This window comes from Hemicordylus capensis, chromosome 2 (genome assembly GCF_027244095.1).
Source record: "Hemicordylus capensis ecotype Gifberg chromosome 2, rHemCap1.1.pri, whole genome shotgun sequence".
In the NCBI taxonomy this organism is placed as follows: Eukaryota; Metazoa; Chordata; class Lepidosauria; order Squamata; family Cordylidae; genus Hemicordylus; species Hemicordylus capensis.
The window spans coordinates 234,783,878-234,810,101 of NC_069658.1; the positions used below are offsets into that span (position 1 = coordinate 234,783,878).

Genomic DNA, 26,224 nt, shown 5'->3' on the forward strand with positions numbered 1-26,224 from the left:
ATATTTTTCATGGAGATTTCCAAGTCAGAAGGGGACAAGTGACCCACCTTTGTGAAACATGGACAACCCCGATGAAAGATGGGCCAATGATGGCCAATGTTCCCCAACAATCCCGCATGTCACTTGAAGGCCACTCCTAACCCCTTTAAAAACTCTAGTCAGACTATCATTTGGGGTTGCAGCTCCTCATCACAACCAGGACAGAGACCTTGTGAGGAGGCAGGGAAAGGACCTCCCAGTCAGGACTTTAATGAACAGCTGACTGGGGATGGCTGGCCCTGCTCTTGGTATTGGCCACACCCCCGGCATCTTATGACAGATGCAGGGGGTGTGGCTTGGGGAGCATGCATGCTTTGCACATGCAGTTCAGAAGGGGCTGGGGAGCCACTGGCAGGACTTCATCCTCCGGAGTCCGACGAGTTCCCTACGCCCCTGAATCGGCCCTGAAAATATCAGCCTAGTAGTCAGCGAAAGCCAGATCAGAGAGAGAGAGACAACAAGAGGGAAAATAAGGAGGAAGACCCTTCTTCACTGTCCCTACTCCTAATGCCCCTAGTGGCAACTAGGTGCAAGACTTGATGCTCCTGGAGTTCCAGCTCCAACACCTTGGAGTGGGTTAGGAGTAGCCTTCAAGTGACATGCTGGGTTGTTCCGCAAGTCCTTAGATCTTCATTGGCCCGTCTTTCATCGGGGTTGTCCATGTGTCACAAAGGTGGGTCACTTGTCCCCTTCTGACTTGGAAATCCCCGTGAAAAATAAGGTTCAAGATCTCTAAGACAAGTATGTTGATCCCGCCAGGCCAGATTGGCCCTGGTCCTATTCCTCCCAGCTTCTGTCACAGTCCATTGAGGTTGCCAGCCATTCCAGAAATATGCAGATGTTAGCTTTAGGTGCCCTATTTATCTCTTCTTTTCTTCCAGGGCTTTACATGTCTTTAACTGCTTGCAGGCTGGTCAGGCACGATGACCGAGAATTTGGTGACTGGGATAATAGGGAGAGGTACAGAGCTGCTGAGCACCATGGTGGGGCTGCTGCGGACGTGTAAGATTCTCATGCAGCCCGCCTCTTGTCTAGGTTTTGCTCATGGAAAGGAAAGGGTGTGTTGTCGAGACAGTGTCAACACCTGGCAACCACAGAGCCCTGTGGTTTTCTCTGGTAGAATACAGGAGGGGTTTACCATTGCCTCCTCCTGCTCAGTATGAGATGATGCCTCTTAGCACCTTCCTATATCACTGCTCATATTCTGGGAAAGACACCAGCAGGGATTCGATCCCACAGCCTCCTGCTCTCTAGGCAGGTTACTTCCCCGCTGCACCATTAGGTAGCTCAGGTTTTGCTCACACAGGACCAAAAATCAGATGCACAGCTCCCGAAGCTGAGTAGGATGCTTGTCTTACCCAGTTTCTGATCATGGGACCCCTGCCTATTGTGTTTTACTCTGTGTCGGGATGCCATGTTACTACCTGGTTGCCTGTGTGGCCCTATGGAGTCTGGAGGAGGGCATGGCATCCCTTCTGTTGGGCTTCTATTCCCTTCAGGGGATGGCAGGGGTGAGGAGGGTCCAGGCTGGTTGGGTCTCGGTGGGGCTGAGAGGGTAAGGCAGAGAGAGCTGCAGGGAACAGCTCCAGGGAGACAGCTAGGCTGGGTGGGGCAGGAAACAGGAAGGAAGGTCAGGAAGGGGCAGGGCTAGAAGTAGCCTTTAAGCCCTGTCAGCAATACACTGGGGGGTTAAAAGACAAGGCAGCTGATGATGAAGGGCAGGGGCGTATCTAGGGTGCGGCAGGCAGGGCATGTGCCCCGGGCGCCAGTTGAAGGGGGGCGCCATTTCTTAAAATTATTTTTTTTAAAGGCTGCCGAAAACAAAATGGCCACCGCGCATGCTCAAATGGTTTCTTTGAGGCCCTGGGCCATACCAGGCCTCACAGAGGGCATTTGAGCATGCATGGTGGCCATTTTGTTTTCAGCTGCCATTTTTTTTTTAAAAAATTATTTTTAAAAATGGCCACCGCACATACTTAAATGGTCCCTGAGAGGCCCTAGAGGCCAGCAGGGGGGAGGGGGAACCTTTGCAGACCCCCCCAGCCCTTAGAAGCCCCCCAAAGGGGCTACAGGTAATTTTTTTAAAAAACCAAAATATAATATAAGTCACTGTACACATATTCAGATATGTGACTTGTATGTGACCTTCAGACTTGTATTTTTCCGCTGATATTATGGTAAAGTTATCTGAAAGATGAGTGTCAGATGTTTGGACAGGGGGCGCAATTTCAATGCTTGCCCTAGGCGCTATTTTCCCTAGATACGCCTCTGCTTCTGAGTATGGGAGCTCGGAGTGCCTCAGGGGATGGAACCAGCTGAATGCAGCAAGTCCAACCTTGCTGTGCCTACACAGTCATTCTGGAGTTCAAGAAGGGCCAGGAGCGCAGCTCATCCCCTGGGAGTCTTACACCCTGTAATTTTATTTTACCTCTGTAATTTTATTTTCTTGCACACTGTCCCAGTAACTTTGATGAAGTGCTATGTAAGTACATTCATTACTGAACATAAGCAAAGCCTACTGGATCGGACCAGCATCTTATTTCCCACAATGGACAGTCCCAGAAAGCCCCCAGGCAAAGCATGAACGTAGGAACATAAGAAGTTGCTGTATACTGAGTCAGACCATTGGTCTATCTAGCTCAGTATTGTCTACACAGACTGGCAGCGGCTTCTCCAGTGTTGCAGGCAGGAATCTCTCTCAGCCCTATCTTGGAGAAGCCAGAGAGGGCACTTGAAACCTTTTGCTCTTCCCAGAGCAGCTCCAACCCCTGAGGGGAATATCTTACAGTGCTCACATGTGGTCTCCCATTCAAATGCAACCAGGGTGGACCCTGCTTAGCTAAGGGGACATGCTTGTTACCATAAGACCAGCTCTCCTCTGAGGCCAGTCGGCCCCCAGGGAATGATAATCAGAGATAGACTGCACTGTGGTCTGGAGGCTCTACTTAACTATTGTGACTGTCACAATAGATCTAAAGTTAATGAATCTGTCCAATCCTTTCTTGAGGCCAAAGTTCAGAATAAAGTTCAGACTGAGGCCAAGCATACCTGTCACCTCGCTGACCCATGTCAGAGTCGATGAATTCTCACAGGCACATTTCCCCCCAGCTCTGCACCTGCACCTCGAACTAGGCAGTCAGGAAAGTTGCAGAAATGATGCTTCCCATTGTAATTAGAAAAATCATAGTGATTTCTTCTTCTTACCAAAACTCCAGGGATTTTTCCAAAACTTTTTTTTTTTTTTTTTTTTGGAAGACCAATAACATAAACATCAGAATCAAGAGCAACATGAAGTAATTCCTTGCAACGCTGCCTGAAAGGACTGATACATAAATACATCCCATGATACTGAGCCCAAGAGCTTAGATTCTGGGCAGACAGGGACTCTGCTGGAGTGAGGATTGAAATCATCCCTCTTTACCTCTGAAGCCATGACTAGATTCCCTCTGTAGGAGCAGGGTCACCGCAATCTCTGTCTTTCAGGGTTTTTTGTTTTTTTTTTGTGTTTTTTTTTTTGAAGATTTCAGATGAAATCACAAGTGAGAACCTGTAACTAAACCTTTGTGTAAACTTGTATAAAACAAAAACAAAAAACTAAGTAGAAGCTGATTATGCAGGTAATGGTTAACCCTTTGCTTTCCGAGTGGAAATAATCTGCTATCGCTATTACAACTTTGCCTTCTTCCCGTTAGCTGGATACAGAGCTAACAAGATATCGCAAGGGAAGTGACTGTGACAGAGAGACCCAGGATGACACCCTTCTTACTCCTTCTAGTGCTTCTGCTGCTTCCCCAGGTTACCAGTGGGATGCTGAAGGCCAAATGCACACTGAATCTGGGAAGGGATCAGCATCAAGCAGTGAATTATCACAGGCCAGGAGACTTCCTCATTGGCGCAGTCATATCTCCAACATATGGTAGAATGAAGAGGAGAAGACAATACATCTTCTCTGAACCTCCTGTTTCCAGGACTAACAAGTAAGCAGCTATGAGCGGATGGATTTAGTACTTGCCCATCTGATTCAGAGTTCACACATTCCCATCTCCTCACTTCTGCTTCTCTTCTCTGGGTATGGGTCAGACGCTTATCCAGAGTGGGGCAGCCATGGCAGGTGCCCAGGGCGCCACTTGAAGGTGGGAATGCCCCACCACAAAATTCAGAATCCATCCAGCATGGGCCATGAGAGAGCGGGCAGGCACCCCGCTGCTCACCGCCATGGCTGGTGTCTCCGGCTCCGGGCTGGATGGACCTGGCACTGTCCAGGTGTGTGTGTGTGAATCTGACTCTCAAGCTCCTTCTTTCCCCGCAAGAGAGGAGACACTGTTGGATATTGTGGTGGTGCCCCACCTCTCCAAAGTTTAAAAAAATATGTTGCCATTAATCCTCCCCCCGCCCAGGAAATTCAAAGAACAAAAGCGCGATGGCGTTTGAGTTTTGATGGTGTGTTGGGGAAGGGAAAGTGAGGCGTCCTCAAGGATCCATCCTGTCCTGGCAGCGAAATCCAAACATCAGGCTGTTCTGGTTTTCGTTGATGGGGCGTGGGGAGCTTCTTTTCTCCTTAATTACCTTTTTGGGGACTGTAGGCATATGCAGGTGGGCGCTAAGATATGGAGAAGGATTTGCAGAGAGGTCTGCTTATCCCCTCTCTTTCCCAAGGAATATTTCATTTAAAAAACCCAAAAACATTTCACCCAAACTGGAGGGGTGTGTGTGTGTGTGATATCTTTTATCCAAATATTGCAACCCATACAGTTGAGGTTGCCACCCTATGTTCCTAGGACTAACCGACCCCCCCCAGACACACCGACTGACTTTCATGCATGGGCGTAACGATGGGGGGGGGCAGGGGGGGCACGTGCCCTGGGTGCCACTCTGGTTGGCCACGGGGGGGGGGGGTGCCAAAAAGTACCCCCGAAGATCCCCTGCCTTTTTCGGGAATTTTTTTTTTTTTGAGAAAAAAAAATTTTTTTTAGTGCACTGCAGCAGTCCCCCCTCCCCTTCCCCCGGTCCCAGCGCCAGCTCCAGCACTGGGCACCGTGTTTGCCGAACCGTTTGTAGTGCCTGCCTGCTTTGCAAATTGCAGTTTCGGCGTCGGCAAGGCAGCTCTCTTTGTCTCTCTTCACACTCGAAACTCCGAGAGTCCTCTGACGCCAGACGCGCATGCATGTCTGGCCTGGGAGAGCTCGTCGCCTGCACGTGCACACACTTGCCGTGTGGTGCGTCGGGCTGGAAAGGAGCGGACCGGGCAGGACGGAGGAAGGAAGGATTCGGCAGCCAGCCAGCGTAGGAGCAGGAGGACAAGCAAGGACGGAGCATTGAGCAAGGAAACAATAGGGGTGTGTGTGTGAATGATATCAGATAATCTCTTTCTCTTTCGCGAAATCTCGTCCTCCCAGCCGCAGTGACTTAAAAGCCCAGCTTTAGGGGGCTCAATAGTCTATTGTGTGGGCTGGGGGAATCCAGCTGTGAGCTTGCCCCTGAGGGCTTAATTCAGTCAAACTGCAATAGTTAGTCCCAGCTTGATCTCTTATTCTGACTTAAAGAAATAGCTTCCTGAGTGAGTCCTTACTTGAGAATTGCATGAAGTGAATTATGTCGGCATTCAGCGCGCAGACAAAGATACGTGGTTTGGTTCCACTGACCCTTCTGGCTCAGCGGGTTTGCTGGGTTGTTGCTGTTTTTGAATAAACTGAAAACCTGCTACGCCCGTCGCCTGTTAAGCCAGAGGGACCGAGTGAGGAGAAATGAGCCCAATGCAAAGCAGCCGCCGCCGCCTCTCTGCAAGAGCTCCGGCTGGCTTCAGGCTCCGCGTTTCCTACGGAGGCGGCTTCTTTGTGTCAAGCAGCTCAAGGTCGCACCTGACCCCCTTTCCCGGCACGTGGAAACAGCCCCCCCCCCCCCGCTGGGCACGTGCGCTCTGCCACCCTCTGCAGCATCACCCCATCTGGCTGGCTCTCCGCGCCTTTCTCCCTCCCTCTCTTTTTCTTGTCTGACTTTCTTCCTTCCTCTCTCAATTTCTCTCTCTCTCTTCCTTCATTCATCTCTCTTTCTTTCCTTCTTTCTTTCTCTACCTTCCTCCCTCCCTCCCTCTCTTTCTACCCCCCTCTTTTTTCTTGTCTGACTTCCTTCCTTTCTTTCTCTTCCTTCCTCTCTCAATTTCTTTCTCTCTCTCTATTCCTTCCTTCCTCTCTCTTTTTTCCTGTTTTTCTTTCTCTCTCTCTCCCTCCCTCTCTCTCTGCCCCCTCTCTCTTTTCTTGTCTGACTTGCTTTCTTTCTCTCTTCCTTCCTCTCTCAATTTCTTTCTCTCTCTCTCTCCCTCTTCCTTCCTTCATCTCTCTTTCTTTCCTTCTTTCTTTCTCTATCTCTTCCTCCCTCCCTCCCTCTCTTTCTGCCCCCTCTCTTTTTTCTTGTCTGACTTCCTTCCTTCCTTTCTCTTCCTTCCTCTCTCAATTTCTCTCTCTCTCTCTATTCCTTCCTTCCTCTCTCTTTTTTCCTGTTTTTCTTTCTCTCTCTCTCCCTCCCTCTCTCTCTCTGCCCCCCCCTCTTTTCTTGTCTGACTTGCTTTCTTTCTCTCTTCCTTCCTCTCTCAATTTCTCTCTCTCTTCCTTCATTCATCTCTCTTTCTTTCCTTCTTTCTTTCTCTACCTCCCTCCCTCCCTCCCTCTCTTTCTTCCCCCTCTCTTTTTTCTTGTCTGACTTCCTTCCTTCCTTCCTTCCTTCCTTCCTTCCTTCCTTCCTTCCTTCCTTTCTCTTCCTTCCTCTCTCAATTTCTTTCTCTCTCTCTATTCCTTCCTTCCTCTCTCTTTTTTCCTTTTTCTTTCTCTATCTCTCCCTCCCTCTCTCTGCCCCCTCTCTTTTTTCTTGTCTGACTTGCTTTCTTTCTCTCTTCCTTCCTCTCTCAATTTCTCTCTCTCTCGCGCGCTATTTTATGCTTTTATGGTTCTGCTGTTCTACTTGGTTGTGGGTTTTTTTCATTGGTTTTCCATGATTTGTCAGTCACCCTGAGAATAGCTATTCTGAAGGTCAGAGCATACATTTTTTAAATACTGGTAAATAAATGACAAATATGTCAATGCTCACTAGGACATTTCAAAGCAGTGTTTTATGTGTTCCATTTCCTTGTGAGAAAAGTATACTGGAGATGTATTGTGTAGGGCTGCCAAGTGGGGAAAGGACAGCTTTTTCCTTCCCTTGCATGACAAGCTGCACCTGCTGAAATTCCCTCTTCTCTGCATCTCTACAGGAGACCTGCTCTCTTTTCCATTTGGCAGCCCTAGTATTGTGTGTCTGAAATGTCAAAGGAGGGAAAAGACAACTACTACTTTTATCACAACATTGATTCCCCCAAAGCAACAGCACACCCTTGTTGCTTCTTGCAGGCAGCTTCAAAGGCTCAGTCTCCATTGGTCCTTCTTGTCCTCCTTGTTCTCCTCTGCCCAACTCATTCCTGTAACTGGCACAGACAGATTTTCTCTTGCACCGGGTTAGTCAGGAAAGGGAAGGGGGGGGGGGAGGGACGGGCTGTTCTCCTCAGCCACAGTTTGTCGGCTGCTGCCCGGCACCAGCTCAGCATAGAAGGGGAAAGTTTTCAGTTGTATTTCTTGCCACCAGTTTCCCTTTTTGCTCATTCAAGTCTTTCGTCCCCTATAATCTAACCACATTTTAACTGAAAAAGTTCAGGGGGGGAGATGGGGGGGATGTAGACCCTTGCTATCATAGCAAGGTTCCACATCCCCCCCATTTCCCCCACCCTGAACTTTTTCACTATGTAATGCATGCTAATTTAATTCTGTGCCATCATCAAAGTGGATTAGTTGCTTCAGCCCATCAGGAAAGTCTAAACCTCCACCAATTTAATTAACTAGACTGAAAATCAGATGAACAGTGAATAAAACTATCATTAGGAGCAATTAGTGATTATTTAAGCATGGTGCTGCCAAACAGTTTGTAAATAAAACTAGTAGCCCTTGAAAAAAATAGCTGGAATTAATTGTAGGTTGGGGCAGGGGGAGAAAGTATATACTTCAACATTTAGAAGATCAAGTGAGTCTTTTTTAATGTTCACTAAAAAAAAATATTGCAAGTGCAAAAAGGGAAATTTGCTTACAATTATGACTTATGATTCCATGTGGTTTCTTCCATGTCACATGGAAGAAACCACATGGAATCATAATTCATAATTGTAAGCAAATGTCACATGGAAGAAACCACATGGAATCATAATTCATAATTGTGAGCAAATTTACTTTGAGTTGCTTGCACAGAAATAGGAACAGCTTAGTAAAAGCTAATCATTCTGGACGAGAAAGCTGAGTTACATGCTTGGATGGAGAGAGTGCGTGTCAGATGTTGGGGGGGGGGGCGCAATTTCAGTGCTTGCCCCAGGCGCCATTTTCCCTAGTTACGCCTCTGCTTTCATGTAAACATAACTAGGATTGCTTTGTACTTTCCATCGATGAGCTAATGGGAGACTTCCCCTGTTTTTTCTTTGTAGAAGAGGCTTCCCAGCAACCGCTTCCTTCCTTTCCCAGCACACACAACCTCCAGTTGTGGTTGCATCTGTACGCACACGCACCGGCTACAGCCCTAAGCTGGAGTGTGGGCAAAGTTGCTGGTGGTCTTTCCAGATAGTCTCTGCAGTGGGAAGAGCTGGTGGATCTCTGCTGTCCTTTGAGCAGGCAGGTGCTGTGAGCCGGGATCAGAAGTTCCATCATCACCATCCCCATCATATAGCTTCTCCTTTTTGCGTCTCCATTTTCCTTGCCTGTCGTTTCCTTTTCGCGTCTCCCACCCTCCCGCCTCACTTTTCAGCAAGGTGCCTGGCAGGAAACAGGAGATTAACGTTGCCCACTGTCTTGAGCTCCGCTTGTGTCACCTTGCCTGTCTCTCCCAGCCGCTATCAGTCTGTGTGTGTTTCTCTCTGACCCCTGTCAGGGTCCGTGAACAAGCAGGAGGAACAGCTCAGTCCCAGGATGTGGTGGGACCAAGTTGCTCATGGTCACGTTTTTGTGAGTACAACCCAAAGCAGGGGCCCTTCGCAGAAGCCTGCTTTTGCGGTAAGCCTGCCTTACTTGCTACAGCGGTTAGATGAGGACCAAAAGACTCACTTCTTGTATCTTCCGTCATTTCACCATCTCTCCAAAAACGTATTTCAGCCATAAATACAGCTTCCCACCCTTTTCTACAGTTTGTTCACCCATTCTTTTGACACAAGATGAGTTAATGCTTTCTGATGTGGAATGAGACAACTCCCTCTTTGAGTCATTAGAAAAATCAATGCCACATGGTTGAATTCTTATAATACCCTCCCCTCCCCGCAAGGTTCCCAGGCATCACAGTGATTATTAACTAGCCAACCCTGCACAGAGCATCTGTGCGGCGCTGTGGGGCTGGCTGTTCCCCCCTCCCTCTTCCTCCTGCCCGTCTCTCCTCTCTTCCCCTTCCCTCCGGCCCACACTCTCTAGCCCTCCTCACATCTTGTTCCTCCCCCACACAGAGCCACAGTGGGTGGCCAAGAAGGGCCCCACCGCCACCGTTTTTACTCCAACCGCCGGCCGCCACCTCTCCCTCCCGCCCGCTGCCTGCCGCCGCATCTCTCTTCCTCCCGCCCGCTGCCCGCCGCATCTCTCTCCCTCCCACCCGCTGCCTGCCGCCTCTCTCTCCCCTGCCCGCTGCCCGCCGCCTTTCTCTCTTCCCGCCCGCTGCCCACCGCCGCCTCTCTCTCCCCCCCACCCGCTGCCGCCTCTTTCTCTCCCCCCTCCTCCACCTGCCCTTCGGCCAGTGGCCACTGACAACACTTTCTTCCCCCTCTCCTCCTCAGTCCTCACTTCGGAACTCTCGCAGCCTGTCGCGAGAGTTCTGCTGCCAAATCCTGGGCACGCATGTCCCACTCACCCCCTCTGGCGCCAGGCCAGGGCCAGTCCTTCCCACTGCCTCCTGCCTCCCAGCCCAGGCTGCAGCCAAGATGGCCCCTCCTCACAACGGTCCCTGGGCCAACGCCCAGCCAATCAGGCATCTCCGCAGGCCAAACAGAGCTCAGCCAATCAGACGCCTCTGCCAGCCAAACAGAGCTCAGCCAATCAGGTGCCTCCCTCACCCACATGCATTGCCTTGCCACATCTCCACGTTGGCTGGCTAAGAGAAATAATTATAAAGATGCTAATTACAGGTCTGATGATATAGCTGACCTGTAGACCCTGCCAAGTCATTACACAAGAAGATTCCACCGAAAATAGACTACAATGCTAATTGAACACCTTTGGCAGAATCATCTAGTTCATTCCCTCTTGGTCCCATCTGATTTGCCAGTTAAGCCCATTTCTTGAGATAAATGGCCTTAAAACAGTGGTGCATATATGTTGATACAGGCTTGGCTACTGCAATGCACTCTCTGTTGGGCTGCCTTTGTGTGCAGTCCGGAAACTGCAATTAGGGCAGAATGTACTGCCAGAATTTGTTAATTAAAAGATTACGAGCTTGACTTGTATTTTTGAGCTGATATTATGATAAAGTTATCTGAAAGATGGGTGTCAGACATTTGGACAGGGGCACAATTTCAGTGCTTGCCCTAGGCGCTATTTTCCCTAGATATGCCTCTGGTATGGGCAGAGCTACAATTGGACAAACACACTGTCCTGTCTCCAGAGCCTCCACGCCCTGCCTCAGAGGTTGCCTCATTCAGAAGCAGGTTCTGACCTTAAGGTGGCTGGGAATGAGGGCATGTTGGAGATGGGGTTCCAGTGCATCAACCTTCTGCACCAACTAGCCTAATGGCCACTAGGGGCACTGGGAGTAGAGACAGTGAGTAATGGTCTCCCTGTCTGTCCCTACTCTATGACCCATGACCTGACTCTTCAGAACTTCCTGTGCTTAGTCACAATCCTTCCTTTCCTCTTAGAGAGTAGATGGAAACATCTCCCTCCCTCCCTGCCTATTCCTTATGTAGTCCTTTAGATTAGGATTAGGTCTTTCCTATCCAAGTGTACTTAAACAATAAATGCTTAGTATTTAGTTCTACAAGAATCTCCATGGGTTTTCTCTAAATAGCTGCAACAACTAAACCATCCTCTGCTACCTACTCTGTACCTGGAGTGTGTGCTCTGTTGCTTAGTGGTCTGCTCTTCACCTACTGGTGGTAAAATTAACAACCCCCAACTTGTGTGTGTTCTTCATTCCTGGCTGCTTCGGGGTCAGAGCTGACTGGAGAGCAAGCAGCAGGAGCATGCATCTTCCCATGAGTGTCCAAAGGTGGGGGGCAAGAGGGAACAGTCCCCCCACCACTGATTGTGCTGAGTCCCATTGAATTCAATGGGGCATACTCCCAGCATGGCGGATATTGGATTGTTGGCTTTTACTTGCTCTGGTGTCCTGCAAATACCCATGCCTCCACCACCACTGGGGGGGAGGCCACTACCATGCCATCATCACCACCAGAGGGAGGCTGATAGTGGGATAAGGAGCCCACCACCATGGTGGCGGGGTGTGTGTGTGTGGGCTAGCTACCCATGCCCTCCCTACACCATTGTTCCTGGCAAATCACTTTTGACCCTCTTTTTCTCTTTGAGGAAGATTTTGGTGCGACATGCCTATGGAAACAGCATCCCTACAGACCCTGCTCTTCCATGCAGTTACATCCCATCTGGTTAGATCATCTCAGATGGCCCTCTTGTCGGTCCCTCATTTCCGAGAGGTTCGGGGCTCTCGGACCCGGGAAAGAGCCTTTTCGGTTGCTGCCCCACTTCTCTGGATCTCTCTTCCCCTCCAGATTTGTTTAGCCCCTTCCTTACTGATTTTCAAATCTCTATTGAAGACTTTTCTTTTTCGCCAGGCTTTTGCCCTGTAGTTTACGTATTTGTTTTTTGTTAGTTACTTTAGTTTTTAATTTAGAATGTAATTTTTGATGTTGCCTTGTTTGCATGTTTTTGTGCACCGCCCGGAATCATCAGAGTGGGCGGTATATTAAATGTTTCTTTTAAATAAATAAATAAATCCCACACAGACCCTGCTATTTCAGGTGGCGCAGCTGCTGAGGTTCATTTTGAACAATTAAGTAGTATACCATAATCTCAGGTTATGTTTTTAGGTTTTTCAATCAGACATTAGGCTTTTCTAGCCTACATGTAGGCTTGCTAGGTTTCATTTTTTCTAGCACACATTTATCCAAATTAGGCTTTTCTAACATACATGTATCAAAAACTAAAGCAACCTCTTTTCTTCAAAACCCTGTGTGCAGTCCATTACAACTGGTGGTCTAAACCACAAATGCAAGGAACATAGGAAGCTGCCATATACTGAGTCAGACCATCCATCTGTCTAGCTCAGTATTGTCTTCAAAGACGGGCAGCAGCTTCTCCAAGGCTGCAGGCAGGAATCTCTCTCAGCCCTATCATGGTACGGTAGCATTTAAGGAGGTTGAGCGGGGAGGTCTAGCCCTTCCTGCCCTGCAACCCTATTTTGTAACTGAATTCATGTCCTACAATTTTGGAAACTGGATTTTCGTGAATGTCCATAATGTGTCCAAGCTCCTGCAAAAAACCTGGGTCTCGCTTTTCGCTCTGCATTGGCGCAAGGCAGGATGGGGCATAGCATGGTGGGGGAAAGGATCTTTCAATGGTAATATCACACAAGTATTAAAAATAGAACACCCGGACTACTTGAGAGATTTCTTATTCACACTCAAAAAATGGAAGGTTGAACCGGATCTATTTAAAGGATCCTCCTCAGTTAAGCAGCTAAGGAAAACAATTTATGGAGAGATTCTAGAAGTGGGTTTCTTAAAACCTGATTTAGAACGTAAACGCTACAAACACCGCACTTCACAGTACTTTTTGCAACCCGATCACCCTATTGCTCTCTTTAAGGAGAAAAAAGTCCCTTTCCATTTATGGGAAACAAGGTGGCGTTTATACCACTAAGTACTACCACTTAATGCGGCTAAGCCATGGCTCCCAGAGGACCAGAAAGAGTGTCCTAAAATCACCTGCAAACAGAAAGCTAGTGAGCTAGGCAAAACATTCAGGGAAACTCATTCACATTTCCTAAAAGAGTGTGTGGTAGCCAAAAGAGTGTGGCAGGGAGTAAGCAAGTTGTTAGAGTGGCCTGATTTGGAAAAACAGACTTGGGAAGAACTAACCTCGGGTTTGAGCGATAGAACTTCTTTTTGAGGTCCCAGAGAGAAACCTTCAAGGAAACGGGATGGAACGGGTGCCCTCATACTAGGGAATTGGAACATTCCCCTTCTAGTAATCAGGTTAGTAAACCTGTATGTCATTTATGCAATGCTCCTGCATAGGAACAGGGAGGGAAGACGCGACCAAGAGGTTCATGCGGATGAGATAGTAAATCTCTTCTGGAAAAGTTTGTATGGTTATGTGCAAAAAGACAAGTGTATCTCTTCTAAACAGCAATGGGACAAGTTATGGAAATGGACGTTGGACGTAACCTCCCCCCCCCATTACCTGATGTGCCTTATAATTCCCCATCCCTGAGTTACAGTACTACCTGCATATACCTCATAACCTTGAGGGTTTCCAAATCCTTGTGTGTAAATCTTTGTAGATATATGATGTACAAACAACCACTTTGTATATAATTGTGCTTTGGCAACATACTGTATGCTTTGGTAGTTTGTTGGTTCAATTAAAAAATCTTGTCCTATTTTTTTTAAAAAAATCTTGTCCTATCTTGGAGGAGCCAGAGAGGGAACTTGGAACCTTCTGCTCTTCGTAGAGCAGCTCCATCCCCTGAGGGGAATAGCTTATAGTGCTCACACTTCTAGTTTCCCATTCATATGCAACCAGGGTGGACCCTGCTTAGCAAAGGGGACTAGTCATGCTTGCTACCACAAGATCAGCTCTCAAGATGGCACAGATTTCCTTTCTACCCCCCACATTTGATTGATTGATTGATTAAGTGCCGTCAAGTCGGGGTCGACTCTTAGCAACCTCATAGATAGATTCTCTCCAGGATGATTCGTCTTCAACTTGGCCTTTAAGGTCTCTCAGTGGTGCATTCATTCAATGTTGTCATAATCGAGTCCATCCACCTTGCTGCTGGTCATCCTCTTTCCTTCTCTTTCCTTCAACTTTTCCCAGCAGTATGGAGTTCTCAAGAGAATTGGGTTTCCGCATAATGTATCCGAAGTATGATAGTTTGAGTCTGGTTATTTGTACCTCGAGTGAAAATTCTGGATTGATTTGTTCTATGATCCATTTGTTTGTTTCCCCCCACATAAACATCACCTGCTAACTGATCAAAGAGGCACCTTTTTAAAGTGGTTATTCTCTTTATTTAGCAGGGGGAGAGCAACTGGCCCTATCCATCCCCAGCACAGCATCCATCCAGTGGCTGTTGCTGGCGTCTATCTTAAGTTTATTTTTTAGATTCTCAGCCCTTTGGGAACAGGGAGCCTGTGTGTTTGTGTGTGTGTGTGCAAACCACTTTGGGGCTTTGGTTGAAAAGTGGTATATAAATATTCATAGTGAGCCGGGTTTCACGATCAGTGAGACTCACTTTGTCAGGGTTTGTGGGGGAGAGTGGGCTAAGCCCGCTCTCCCTGCACATGAGCAGGGTGAGCCCTGGGTGGCTGGATCAGCTGCCCACATGACTGCTGGCTCTGTGATGGAGCCAGCGGGGGCTGGGAGGATCGAGGGGCTGCGTGGCCCCCGGAAGCTCCAGTATGCCCTGTGCAAGCACACAGGGCATAATGGAGAGACTCGGGAGGCTGCTTTTGAGCCTCCTGGTTGGGGGTTTCCTTACGAGTAGCCGCAGAGCCACGCCGCGGCTACTCATGATTAAAAAAACTGGGTTTCGCTCCGCAAACCCAGTTTAAGGGGAGGGGTAGTTAGGCGGGTTAACCGCCTGGAAGTCACTGGGCTCGCCTGTGAGCCCAGTGGCTCACATGGTCAGGCAAAATTGGGCTAGGCTCTCCTAGCCCGATTTTGCCTGATCGTCAGAATAGCCTCTGTGTGTTCGTATAACTGCATATTTATTGTGTATAAAATAATACTGTAAGAAATATTGGAGAATGTGTTCTGGGTTACAGCTATTATGCAATAAGCAGTTTCCAATCCATTGTGCAATTGAATCTTATGTGGATGGGATGAAGTATGACCAAATCGGGATTGTTGTGTATGAGAACAAGATGCTTACAAGAATTTGTCTCTGATATTTTGGAGGACCTTTGGGTGTCACTAGCTTGCACAATCTGTATTTGAAGGAACTTTCTGGAAAGTATCAGAAATAATTCAGAATAATTCAGAAAAGGAGGAATGTGACAGTTTGATTTCATTGGATGGAAAATGACAATGACTCCTTTCTTTTGCTGCAGGAGGACCAGTACAAGGTATTGGCACATCTTGTCCTTCTTGTTTGCCATTCAGGAGATCAATCAGGACCCCAGGCTCTTGCCCAACATCACCCTGGGCTACAACATCTACACAACCCATTTTGATGAGAAAATCACTTCTGATGCCATGATAGACCTGCTAGCTGGTGGTGGAAACAATATTCCCAACTATAGTTGTGGAAGGCGAAATCACCCATTGGCTGTTCTTGAAGGGGCTGAATCTGACCTCTCCGTCCAGATTTCAACTACATCAAGTCTCTACAAAGTCCCACAGGTAAGAAAAGGGGCAGGTATGGGAAGAGAGAGGAAACAAGCTGCATCAAATTGCACTTTTCTGTCTCTATGGGGGAGTTGGACTGGGGCACCGGGCACCAAAGAGTGGGGCCAGAAGTGAAAGATCAATTTTACCCCAATGTATGGGGATATCAGAAGCAGCCCTTTCATGAAGCAAAGTGAATCAGTCACCTCAAGTGGCAGATTGTTTAGGGAAGAGAGCTGGTCTTGTGGTAGCAAGCATGAATTGTCCCTTTTGCTAAACAGGGTCTGCCCTGATTTGCATTTAAATGGAAGACTTCAAGTGAGCACTGTAAGTTGCGTTCTTGTCATCGCCAGATAGGTCTGAGAGAGACTCCTGCCTGCAACCTTGAAGGAGCCGCTGCCAATCTGTGTAGACAGTACTCAGCTAGTTGGACCTATGGTCTGACTCAGTATCTGGCAGGTTCCTATGTTCCTAAATAGCAAAACAAAACCCCCAACCACTCATTTTTTCAGTGTGATTTTGCATCATTTTCTAGCAATTGGCCAAACGGAAATAAGCATTTCTGCCAGAGAAGGGACAATCCTGCTCTCCCCGCCAAGCAGAATTTAACTGCTCAGTTCCTGCAAACCTGCCCGCCATTTGGTTTTCCTGGCAGCATCCCAGAACCTCTTTGGAACAAATACGAGCTGCCCACTCGAGAAGAAGCAAATGCTACGCGGCTCCTTGTGCTGCATTAGCTGCCCTTGGTTTGCAATTGCTCTGGGGGTACTGCGGAATGTGCGTCTCTCAGATGCTTCTCCGTGCAGCATTGATTTAGGCTTTAATGCACCCAAGAGTGAACACCACAGAAGGCATGCCCCCTCCCAGAATTGGAGATATAATAGGGCAGCTGGGTTCAAAGAATTCAAGATGCCCTGCATCCAGAAGTTGCTGAGCATCCAGGAGGAGCTGCTGATCTACCCCGTCCAGCTGGCTGGGGCTCCCCTTGCCATTGCTGCCACCAGACACCTGCTGCCACCACTATCACCACCACCAGCAGCCACCTCCTTAGGCCGCTATCCCCTTCCAGGTCCATACACACTCCATTGGCGGGCTCCTGGCTGATAGGAGGAAAGTACACATGCATTCCTGATGGGCCAATGGAAGGAGGGCAAGGCTGGGAGCTGGGTAGCAGGAGGTGGAAGCAAATGGTGGCAGTGGTGATAGTGGGGGCGCTGGGCAGGTGGTCAGCTGGAAGGGGGAGATGGGTAGAGGGGGAGTGAGTGGTGGGTGCATGTGTGCATGAGCATATGTGCTGCCACAGGGACTCTACCGCCAATAGGGAGGCCACCAATGTTCACTATGTGAACCCCAGCTCACTTTCCCCTCGCTACACCCCTGCCCCCTCCTGCCATTGCTTCCCTGCAACTGGATTCTCAGGCATCCTTTCTCTGAGCCTGGAGATAGCCCATAGCCATCAAGGCTATTATTTCTTGTTTACACAGACAGGTGTTATTGACTGGTTTGTTTTATCCAGACATCGAGTCCTTCCCAAGGACCTGGGATGGCTGAATTTTATTGTCAATTGTTATAGATATCATCGCAGAATGTAGGCAGTTCCCAGTAAAGCTGCTTTTTGTAATTGGCTGATGGTGATTTCTGTGACCCCTATGGTGTTGAGGTGCTCTTCAAGTTGTTTTGGAATTGCACGGAGGGCGCCAATTACCACTGGGATTATTTTGGTCTTTTTCTGCCACAGCCTTTCAATTTCAATTTGTAGATCTTTGTATTTGGTGATTTTTTCTATTTCTTTTTCTTCTATTCTGCTATCCCCTGGTATTGCTATGTCGATTATTTTGACTTGTTTTTCTTTCTTCTCGACTACAGTGATATCTGGTGTATTGTGTGGCAGATGTTTGTCTGTTTGTAGTCGGAAGTCCCATATTATTTTTACATCTTCATTTTCTACCACTTTTTCAATTTTATGGTCCCACCAATGTTTGGCTACAGGTAGCTTGTATTTTTTGCAGATGTTCCAGTGTATTATCCCTTCTACCTTGTCATGCCTTTGTTTGTAGTCAGTCTGTTGTTGTTGTTGTTATTATTATTACATTTATATCCTGCTCTTCCTCCAATGAGCCCAGAGTGGTGTACTACATACTTACATTTCTCTTTCACAACAACCCTGTGAAGTAGGTTAGGCTGAGAGAGAAGTGACTGGCCCAGAGTCACCCAGCTAGTTTCATGGCTGAATGGGGATTTGAACTCGGGTCTCCCCGGTCCTAGTCCAGCACTCTAACCACTACACCACGCTGGCTCTCGAACAAGACACCAATTCCCCTCCTTTCCTTTCTAGGTCAGTTATGGATTTGTGGCTCATGTTCTGAATGACCATACTCAGTTCCCTTTTGTGTACTGGGTGGCCCCCAAGGAAGATACCCAGTATGAGGTTATGGTGAAACTGCTCTTGCATTTCAAATGGATGTGGATTGGTGTCATTGTGCCAGACAATGACAATGGAGAAAGGTTCATGAGTGCCTTCACATCTCTGGTGATCAGCAATGGAATTTGTGTTGCATTCTCCAAAAGGCTATCATTATCCATGCTCTCTTCCCCATTCCTCATTGATTCCTCAGTTATGTGGAAACAACTCAGAGTCTTCATTTATTATGGGGACTCCAAACTCAGTTATGGTCCTATAATCGCTATAGAGAAATTACTTAACGAGAACCTAGAAACAATTTTAGGGAAAGTCTGGATCACAACAGCTTTTCAGGACATCCATGTGAGCTTGCTTCACCATTTTAAATATTTCCAGTACCTCCTTGGTTCTCTCTCTTTTGTGATGAAGATGAACAAAAAGACAACATATGAATACTATGAACCATATTCCGCTGCTCTTGACCAGTTTTGGAAGACAGCGTTTCATTGTTCCTATTCAAAGAACATCTTGTCTGTGAAGGGCTGGACACGATGCAGAGAGAAAGAGGAGCTGGAGATGGTTCCCCAAGAGGAGACTGAAAGAGTCCAGTTTCAAAACAGTTACAGTGTTTACAACAGTATCCAGGCATTGGCATATGCCTTACATGCAGCATATTCATCTAGATCCAAGGAGATGGTGATGTGGGGTGGAGACAGGTTGAAACATCAAAGGCAACAGCCATGGCAGGTATGCATTTCACCTCCCAGGAAGCACCCATGGAACTCACAGGTTCATCTTGATGTTCCTGAACTGCCAGAAGTCTGAGTTTGGGGCAGTATATAAATACACAAGAAAGAAATAAAATAATATCTGGTCATGGATCGAGATTCTGACAGGATCTGTGCACATTGACAAGGCAAACCCAATTTGTGAGGCAGAATTCTTTCTGGTGGTGGTTTGTTATTATTAGTATTCAATTTTGAAATAATCAGGCAGACAGACTCCCTGGTGACTCCAGAATGCATTGACTCTCCATAGAAGCAGCCTTTTGTAACTGGTCTGTGCTTTACTTGTGGCTTGTACAGTTCTTTGTGTGTGTGTGTGTGTGTGTGTGTGTGTGTATGCTTGTGTTTTGATCCTGCCATGTTAGATACAAATCTACACACTACTGTAGTCCTTTTAAGCACTATAAATCAACTGATGTTTTCTATATGTATATGTATCTCTGCTGGTGAGCAATTGAGATTTGTGTGCTTGTATTTGTGTTTGTATTTTGATCCCACTCATTAGCTACAAATCAGCACTTTGCCAGTTATTGTTAAGGCACCAACTACCACTAGCTCCACCTCTGCAGCTGCCCACAATTGGCTCCACCTCTTACTACCTGTGGCTCCACCCATCACCTACCCTACCTAGCTCCTCCCCAGTCCCAGGAACCAGCAGCCACCACTGCCTCTCACGTACAAGCCATGCCCCATGCATGTGATGTCACACACAGGGGGCATGGACAACTCCTGGAAGGGCCAGCGTAGCCCTCCAGAGCTTATTTCCCAGACAGTTTCATTGTTGACTGTGTATTATCTTGGTTCTCTCCCTCATGAGCAATGGTTCTCTTCCCCCACCCAGCCAGCAATGAAGCCAGCTGGAATATGAGCTTGGGAGGGCTGACCCTTCTGGGTGCTGGACACACCTCAAATATGACATCACATGGAGGGGCATGGCCATCACCCAGAAGGGCCAGCTCAGCACTCCAGAGCTCATTTGCAGAGCTCCAAGTGAGGGAAATAACAAAGAAAATACCCAGCTGACAACAAAGCCAGCTGGGAAATGAGGCCCCCTGAGCTTGGGGGAGGGGTGAGTGGCAAACCAGGCATCACCCACCCAGAAGCTGGGCAGCTAGGGTTCTTTGAACCTATCCACCCAATTATTGTGCATGAAGTCTCCCACTTTGCAAGTGTGAGGGCTAGTGATGCACATGTGGTTGTGTTAGAAGCATGTGCACTCCATTAATCAAAGCAGCAGCCACAGTGAATACATTAATGACTACAGACAGGATGGATCCTGGTCCCTAATCCGAACAGAGCACAGTTCAAAAACTAAGCCAGGCTGCGAGATTCAAAATGCTTTCATTTCTCCTAAATGGCGATGTTATCTCTGTCATTCTAGCTTCATGCTTTCCTGAGAAAGTTTTATAATGCTTCTTTGGACAGACTTTATTTGGATGAGACTGAGGAGCTGGTAGGTGACTTTGATATTGTGAAATGGGTGATTTTCCCCAATAAATCTCATGGTCTGGTGAAAATTGGGAGTGTGGAGAGACCAACATCCGCTAACATCAAGTTCACCTTTTCCCCCGAAGCCATTGTGTGGCCTGGGCCAGATAACAAGGTAAGGGAAATGGTTTGTTTTATTTTACTCTGTTAATAATATAATATAATATAATATAATATAATATAATATAATATAATATAATATAATATAATATAATATAATATAATATAATTATCTGCCAATAATATAAAAAAATAAATTAGACATGTAACTACAAATACAAGCTGACATAGTGTCTAAATTACTGGATAATACTACTCCGTACTGGATAGTAATTACTGGATAGTAGTAATTACTAGTAAGAAATAGGAAAGATCATGCCGTCAAGTTGGTGTCGACCCCTGGCAACCACAGAGCCATGTGGTTTGCATGGTAGAATACAGGAGGGGTTTACCACTGCCTCCTCCCATGCAGTATGAGATGATGCCTTTCAGCACTTTCCTATATCGCTGCTGCCTGATATAGGTGTTTCCCAAAGTCTGGGAAACATACCAGCGGGGATTCAAACTAACAACCTCTTGCTCCCTAGGCAAGTCACTTCCCCTGCTGCGCCATTACTGGATAGTAATTACTGGATAGGACTACTCTAAGTACTACTCTAAGAAGCTACTTAATTTCAATAGGACTATTCAGGAGTATTTGCTTGTCAGCCAACACCCCCAGCTGTCTAAAACTTCAAAGATGAAATCCTGCTCTTTGGTTAGAGCCTGGCCACAAAATGACAGACAGTGCCATCCCGCCACACCCCATAATATGTGTGAAATGTTTGGAAGTATGTTTCAAAGTATATTTCTCCCATAAGTAGTGGGTAATCCTTAGCCATGAAACTGACCAGATGGTTCTGGAGGGTCAATCACAATCTTGTGAAGATAAAATAAGGGAACCGTATATCCCATCCTGAACTCCTTGGAGAAAAGTCAGGATATATATTTTTTAATTTATTCCTTATTGAAAATGTATAGCTCACCTTTCCAATCATATCTCAAGGCAGCTTACCAACAAGAGGAAACCACAAAGTGTGGCTTCAAATGATCTGCAGAAAGTAAGGAAAGTGAGAACTTCCACTTCCCAGAGAGGACACACTCCCTGCAGGCATTAGGGATTAGGTGTTAATGTTGCATTAATCCACCTAGGTCTGGTTTCAAGCCATCTGCCCAACAATCTACTGACTTCCTCTTCTTAGCTTTAAATCTTGGATCCAAGTGATTGGATAACATTGAGCAAAATTAATAGATGTTGCGTAGATGATGGTACCTAACCTTGGAAGATTTTCATGACACACCCACTGGGAACCACTTTGAGAACTTTTAGTGGAAAATGGTATATAAATACTCGTAGTAGTAGTAGTAGTAGTAGTTGTTGTAGTAGTTGTAGTAATTGCAGCAGCAGCATATGCTCACCAGAACCAGAGGTTTTTACCTTCCTTCTTTCCAGTGGATTATGTGTAGCCACCAATGGATCAAATAGCAAAATAAAAATCAATATGGGGGGAAAGAATCATGAACAAGAGACCCAGTAATTTAAAACTCAAAACCATGAATTAATGGTCCACTCAAAAAAGGGGGGGGGACACTTTAGTAGGCATCAAAAAGTGAGCAGATTGATGAATCTCATGGAGCAAGGAGTTCTATATCCAGAGCCAGAAGGAAAAAGGACCCCCATCACCCACCAACTAAGCCTCAGGAGATGATAAGGGGGCCTCACAGGCTAATCTTAAATAGGAAATTTCACATGGGGAGGAGGCAGACTTTTCATTGCAAGGCAACTATAGCTTAAAAGATATGGCCAGTGCTATGATTCATTCCTAATGAAAATAATACACAAAACACATTTTCCTGGTTGTTCTTGTCTTCATGGTTAGACAGAACCTCGTGCAAGGTGTACAGAGAGTTGTCTCCCTGGATATGTGAAGGTGATTCAGGAAGAAAAGCCAAGTTGCTGCTACAATTGTGCTCCATGTGCAGATGGGACAATCTCCACTCAGGAAGGTAGGTACTCCAGAAAAATGGAAAGGCTTTGGGAAACAGGACAAAGATTTACTCATACACGTTCTAGGAAGATCTTTAGGCACATTTGAAATTAGTTAGATCCTCTCTTCATGTCTGTATACTTCCTCTTGATAATTAATTCCATAAATTAATCTGCCCGTTCTGAATGGGGTTACACTCCCCCTGAAAGTTCTGGTATGTAGCATGGGAATGCTCCTGGATCCAAAACTCTCCCCGGTTTCTCAAGTTGAGGCACTTGGCCAGGAGAGCTTTTTATCAGCTTTGGCTGATACATCAGCTGCATCCATTTCTGGAGGTAATTCACCATAGAACACTGGTACATTTGCTGGTAACATCCGACGCTGCAACTCCAAATCCCCCTGCCCCAGAGGCGTAACTAGGGAAAACGGCGCCCGGGGCAAACACTGAAATGGCGCCCCCCACCGTGCCCCCCCACCGCCCCCCAACATACTACATTATACTTAGGTTTTTCCTCACAAGCGCCCGCCGCCGCCGCCAAGCCAGGCCACTGACTGGCCTCCAGGTGCCAGCAAAGCAATGGGGGGGGGCGCAGGCGGCGCGGAAGGGACCGCTCGTGGGGAAGGGGGCACCCTTCCCCACTCTTGACTGCTTCAGCGCTGCTGCACTGAGCAGGAAACATTTGTACTAACAATTTTTTAAAAAAAAAATTGGTCATGGCGGCGCCCCCCACGTGACCAGAAAAGATGGCGCCCGGGGCACGTGCCCCCCCTGCCCCCCCTATAGTTACGCCTCTGCCCTGCCCCGACGCTGCAACCCCAAAGCCCCCGCACTCCGACGCTGCAACCTCAAAGCCCCCCGCTCCCCCGCTGCAACCTCAAAGCCCCCCGCTCCCCCGCTGAAACCCCAGACCCCAAAGAATACAGAATCCCAGAGTTAGGGTACACTCACACACCAGGGCTGGGGCTGGTGGCTAGCAGACACAGAAACATCAGAGGCTGGCACCAATTCTCTCAAGGGGGTGGGGGGGGAAAGTCTCCCCAGTAACAAAAAAGCAAATAGATCCAAGCCATTCCCACTCTAGCATGCAGTAGCAGCCTAGACTCAGGCTAACAACAAGGCAGGCACAGGCTATGGTAGTGGCTGGCATGGCATGGCATGATCATGGCAAGCAACTTGAGGCATGCAATATAAAGAACAGTTTGCTTCACTTTAAAACAGAAAGGCAGAATGGTGACTTGAAAAGCCCTCTGTGAACTCCCACTCAGCCTTTCCCCTTCCCCTGGCCAATGTGGGGTCAGCAAAGAGTGGCAAGAGGGAGAAGAGCCAATGGGGAACAAGGAGAGGGAGTCATCAGCTGGTCAGATCATGCCTACGTGCACCACTGGAAGGCTGGAAGTGCGGGAAATTTAAAGAGACGGCAAGGAAAGAAAGTGGAGAGAGAGATCATCACAAAATGTTGTCCAGAAACTACAAATACTTTGGCACTGAAGCAGAGGTGATTCGTTTCGGGGACAAATCTTTTTGGAAATGCAATTGGGTGATTCATTCTGTTGACAAATTGTCCGAAATGGCCATTTTTGGGCACAAATCGTTTCGGAGACAGAACGTTTCACTCATCCCTATCCTTGATGCCTCCTGTGTCAAAACCGCAACCTCTGGCTACTAAAGCTAAAGTGTGCCGTCAAGTCGGTTTCAATTCCTGGCAACCACAGACCCTGTGGATGTCTTTAAACACTGAAATTTCCAGACCTCTCCCTGATCTCAATCCTGATGGGTTTTAGTAGTGTATCATTGGTTCTCCCTACCAGCCATACATTTTTTTGAATGGAATAAAAGACAGAATATTATGGATATAAACTAGATGGTGATGGCAAAATCATTCTGTTTCTTTTCAGATGCTAACCATTGCCAGAAGTGTGCAGATGAACAGTATCCAAACAAGGACAGAGATCACTGCATCCCCAAAGTTACAACCTTCCTGTCCTATGAAGAATCATTGGGGATCATCCTAGTTTCCCTTGCCTTATACTTGTCCCTAACTACAGCATTTATGTTAGGAATCTTCATTAAATACATGGAAACTCCAGTAGTCAAAGCCAACAATCGGGACCTCTCCTACATTCTCCTCGTCTCCCTCCTGCTTTCTTTCTTGTCCTCTTTTCTATTCATTGGTCATCCGGGGAAGGTGACCTGCCTTCTCCAACAAACTGCCTTCAGCATCATCTTCTCAGTTTCTGTCTCTTCTGTGTTGGCCAAAACTATCACAGTGGTGGTTGCATTCATGGCCACAAAGCCAGGGAATAGGATGAGGAGATGGCTGGGCAAGAGTTTGGCCAACTCCATCATCTTTTGCTGTTCCAGTATTCAGCTGTGTATCTGCACCATCTGGCTGGGTAACTCGCCACCCTTCCCAGACTCTGACATGCACTCCCAGCCTGGACAGATTGTCCTGCAATGTAATGTAGGGTCAGTCACCATGTTTTATGGTGCCCTTGGCTACATGGGCTTCCTGGCCACCATCTGTTTTACATTGGCTTTCCTAGCCCGGAAGCTGCCTGGGACATTTAATGAAGCCAAGTTGATCACCTTCAGCATGTTGGTCTTCTGCAGTGTTTGGGTGTCCTTTGTGCCCACCTACCTCAGCACAAAGGGGAAATACATGGTGGCTGTGCAGGTCTTCTCCATTTTGGCCTCCAGTGCGGAATTACTTGGTTGCATCTTCATTCCCAAATGCTATATTATCATTCTGAGGCCTGATCTGAATACAAAGGAACTTCTAATGACAAGAATAAAAGATGGCTTCTAATACTTCATGTGTAGGATAAGGAGGAAATCTGTCCACCCCACAATTAGAACAGAAACGCAACTATTTGTGATACCCTTCCCCCCCCCGCCACCCAGGAGATGCTGCTTTCCCAACATTTTGTGGCTGAGGCCTTAATTGCAAGGAGGAGGTGATGGCTTTGTCTATCAAAACAAATGGGGTGAATGAAACAGAGGAAGAACCCCTGACTGATGTACTGTGCAGAGTTTTGTGGGTGTTGTCAGCACTGTGGGAGTTGCTGTCTGCTCAGAATGGCAGCGTTCATGCACTTACACAAGAGTCAGAGTTGTAGCTATAATTGAGCAGATGTGTTCAAAGAACCTGTGCCTCCCAGCTCCACCCCTCCCTATTTTCTTCATTATCTCCCGCACTCTGGGGGCTCACCAGAGAGAGGGGCAAACATCAGTCCCCTCTCCCCAAGCTACACCCCTGACAAGAGTGCTGTTGTGCCAACACCAAAATGGTGCAAATGCGGTTGTGAAATGGTATGACCACTATTTCCATTGTTTGTGCCATCACACAACTGCATTGTGTAACGCTTTAAAACACTTTAAGAACACTTTAAGAACTACCTCAATGCTGCTGTTGCTCCCAGACCTCAATGAGACAGGGCACATGTGATGGGTTGAAATAGGGCCACTTTTTATTCACTGACCAACAGAGATCTGCAACACTGTAAGCGTAGGCAACATATATGTGGTTTTCCACAACAAGGCACTTTCCAGACTAGACTCCATTGCAGTCATGACACATCTCTGCAGTGTGCTTCCACACTTCCTGTGTTGTGTCGTGACTCCATTGCAGAGTCTAATCTGGAAAGTGCCTTGTTGTGGAAAACCACATATATGTTGCCTACGCTTACAGTGTTGCAGATCTCTGTTGGTCAGTGAATAAAATTTGATACTGCAGTCCCAACAAAAGCACCAGGGTGCCGTTCATATGTCAGATGCCTTGTTTTGAATTTAATGGCTGTGACTTAGTGCTACGATGTCATTTATCTGGTGTAAAAAAGGTCTTTTTTTCCGGGATGTTCGTTTTCATGAGACTGGTCGCC

At 47.2% G+C, this 26,224-nt stretch overlaps 1 protein-coding gene across 1 annotated transcript; it reads left to right on the top strand.

Moving 5' to 3' along the window:
• The first annotated feature begins 962 nt into the window (after positions 1–962).
• On the top strand, positions 963–25,152 carry LOC128343854 (vomeronasal type-2 receptor 26-like). Its single transcript, XM_053293287.1, has 7 exons — positions 963–1,041; positions 5,053–5,322; positions 8,974–9,095; positions 15,420–15,659; positions 20,212–20,433; positions 22,238–22,364; positions 24,242–25,152. The coding sequence occupies exons 1-7, from the start codon at positions 963–965 to the stop codon at positions 25,150–25,152; spliced, it is 1,971 nt and encodes a 656-aa protein (XP_053149262.1).
• The last annotated feature ends 1,072 nt before the right edge of the window (positions 25,153–26,224 follow it).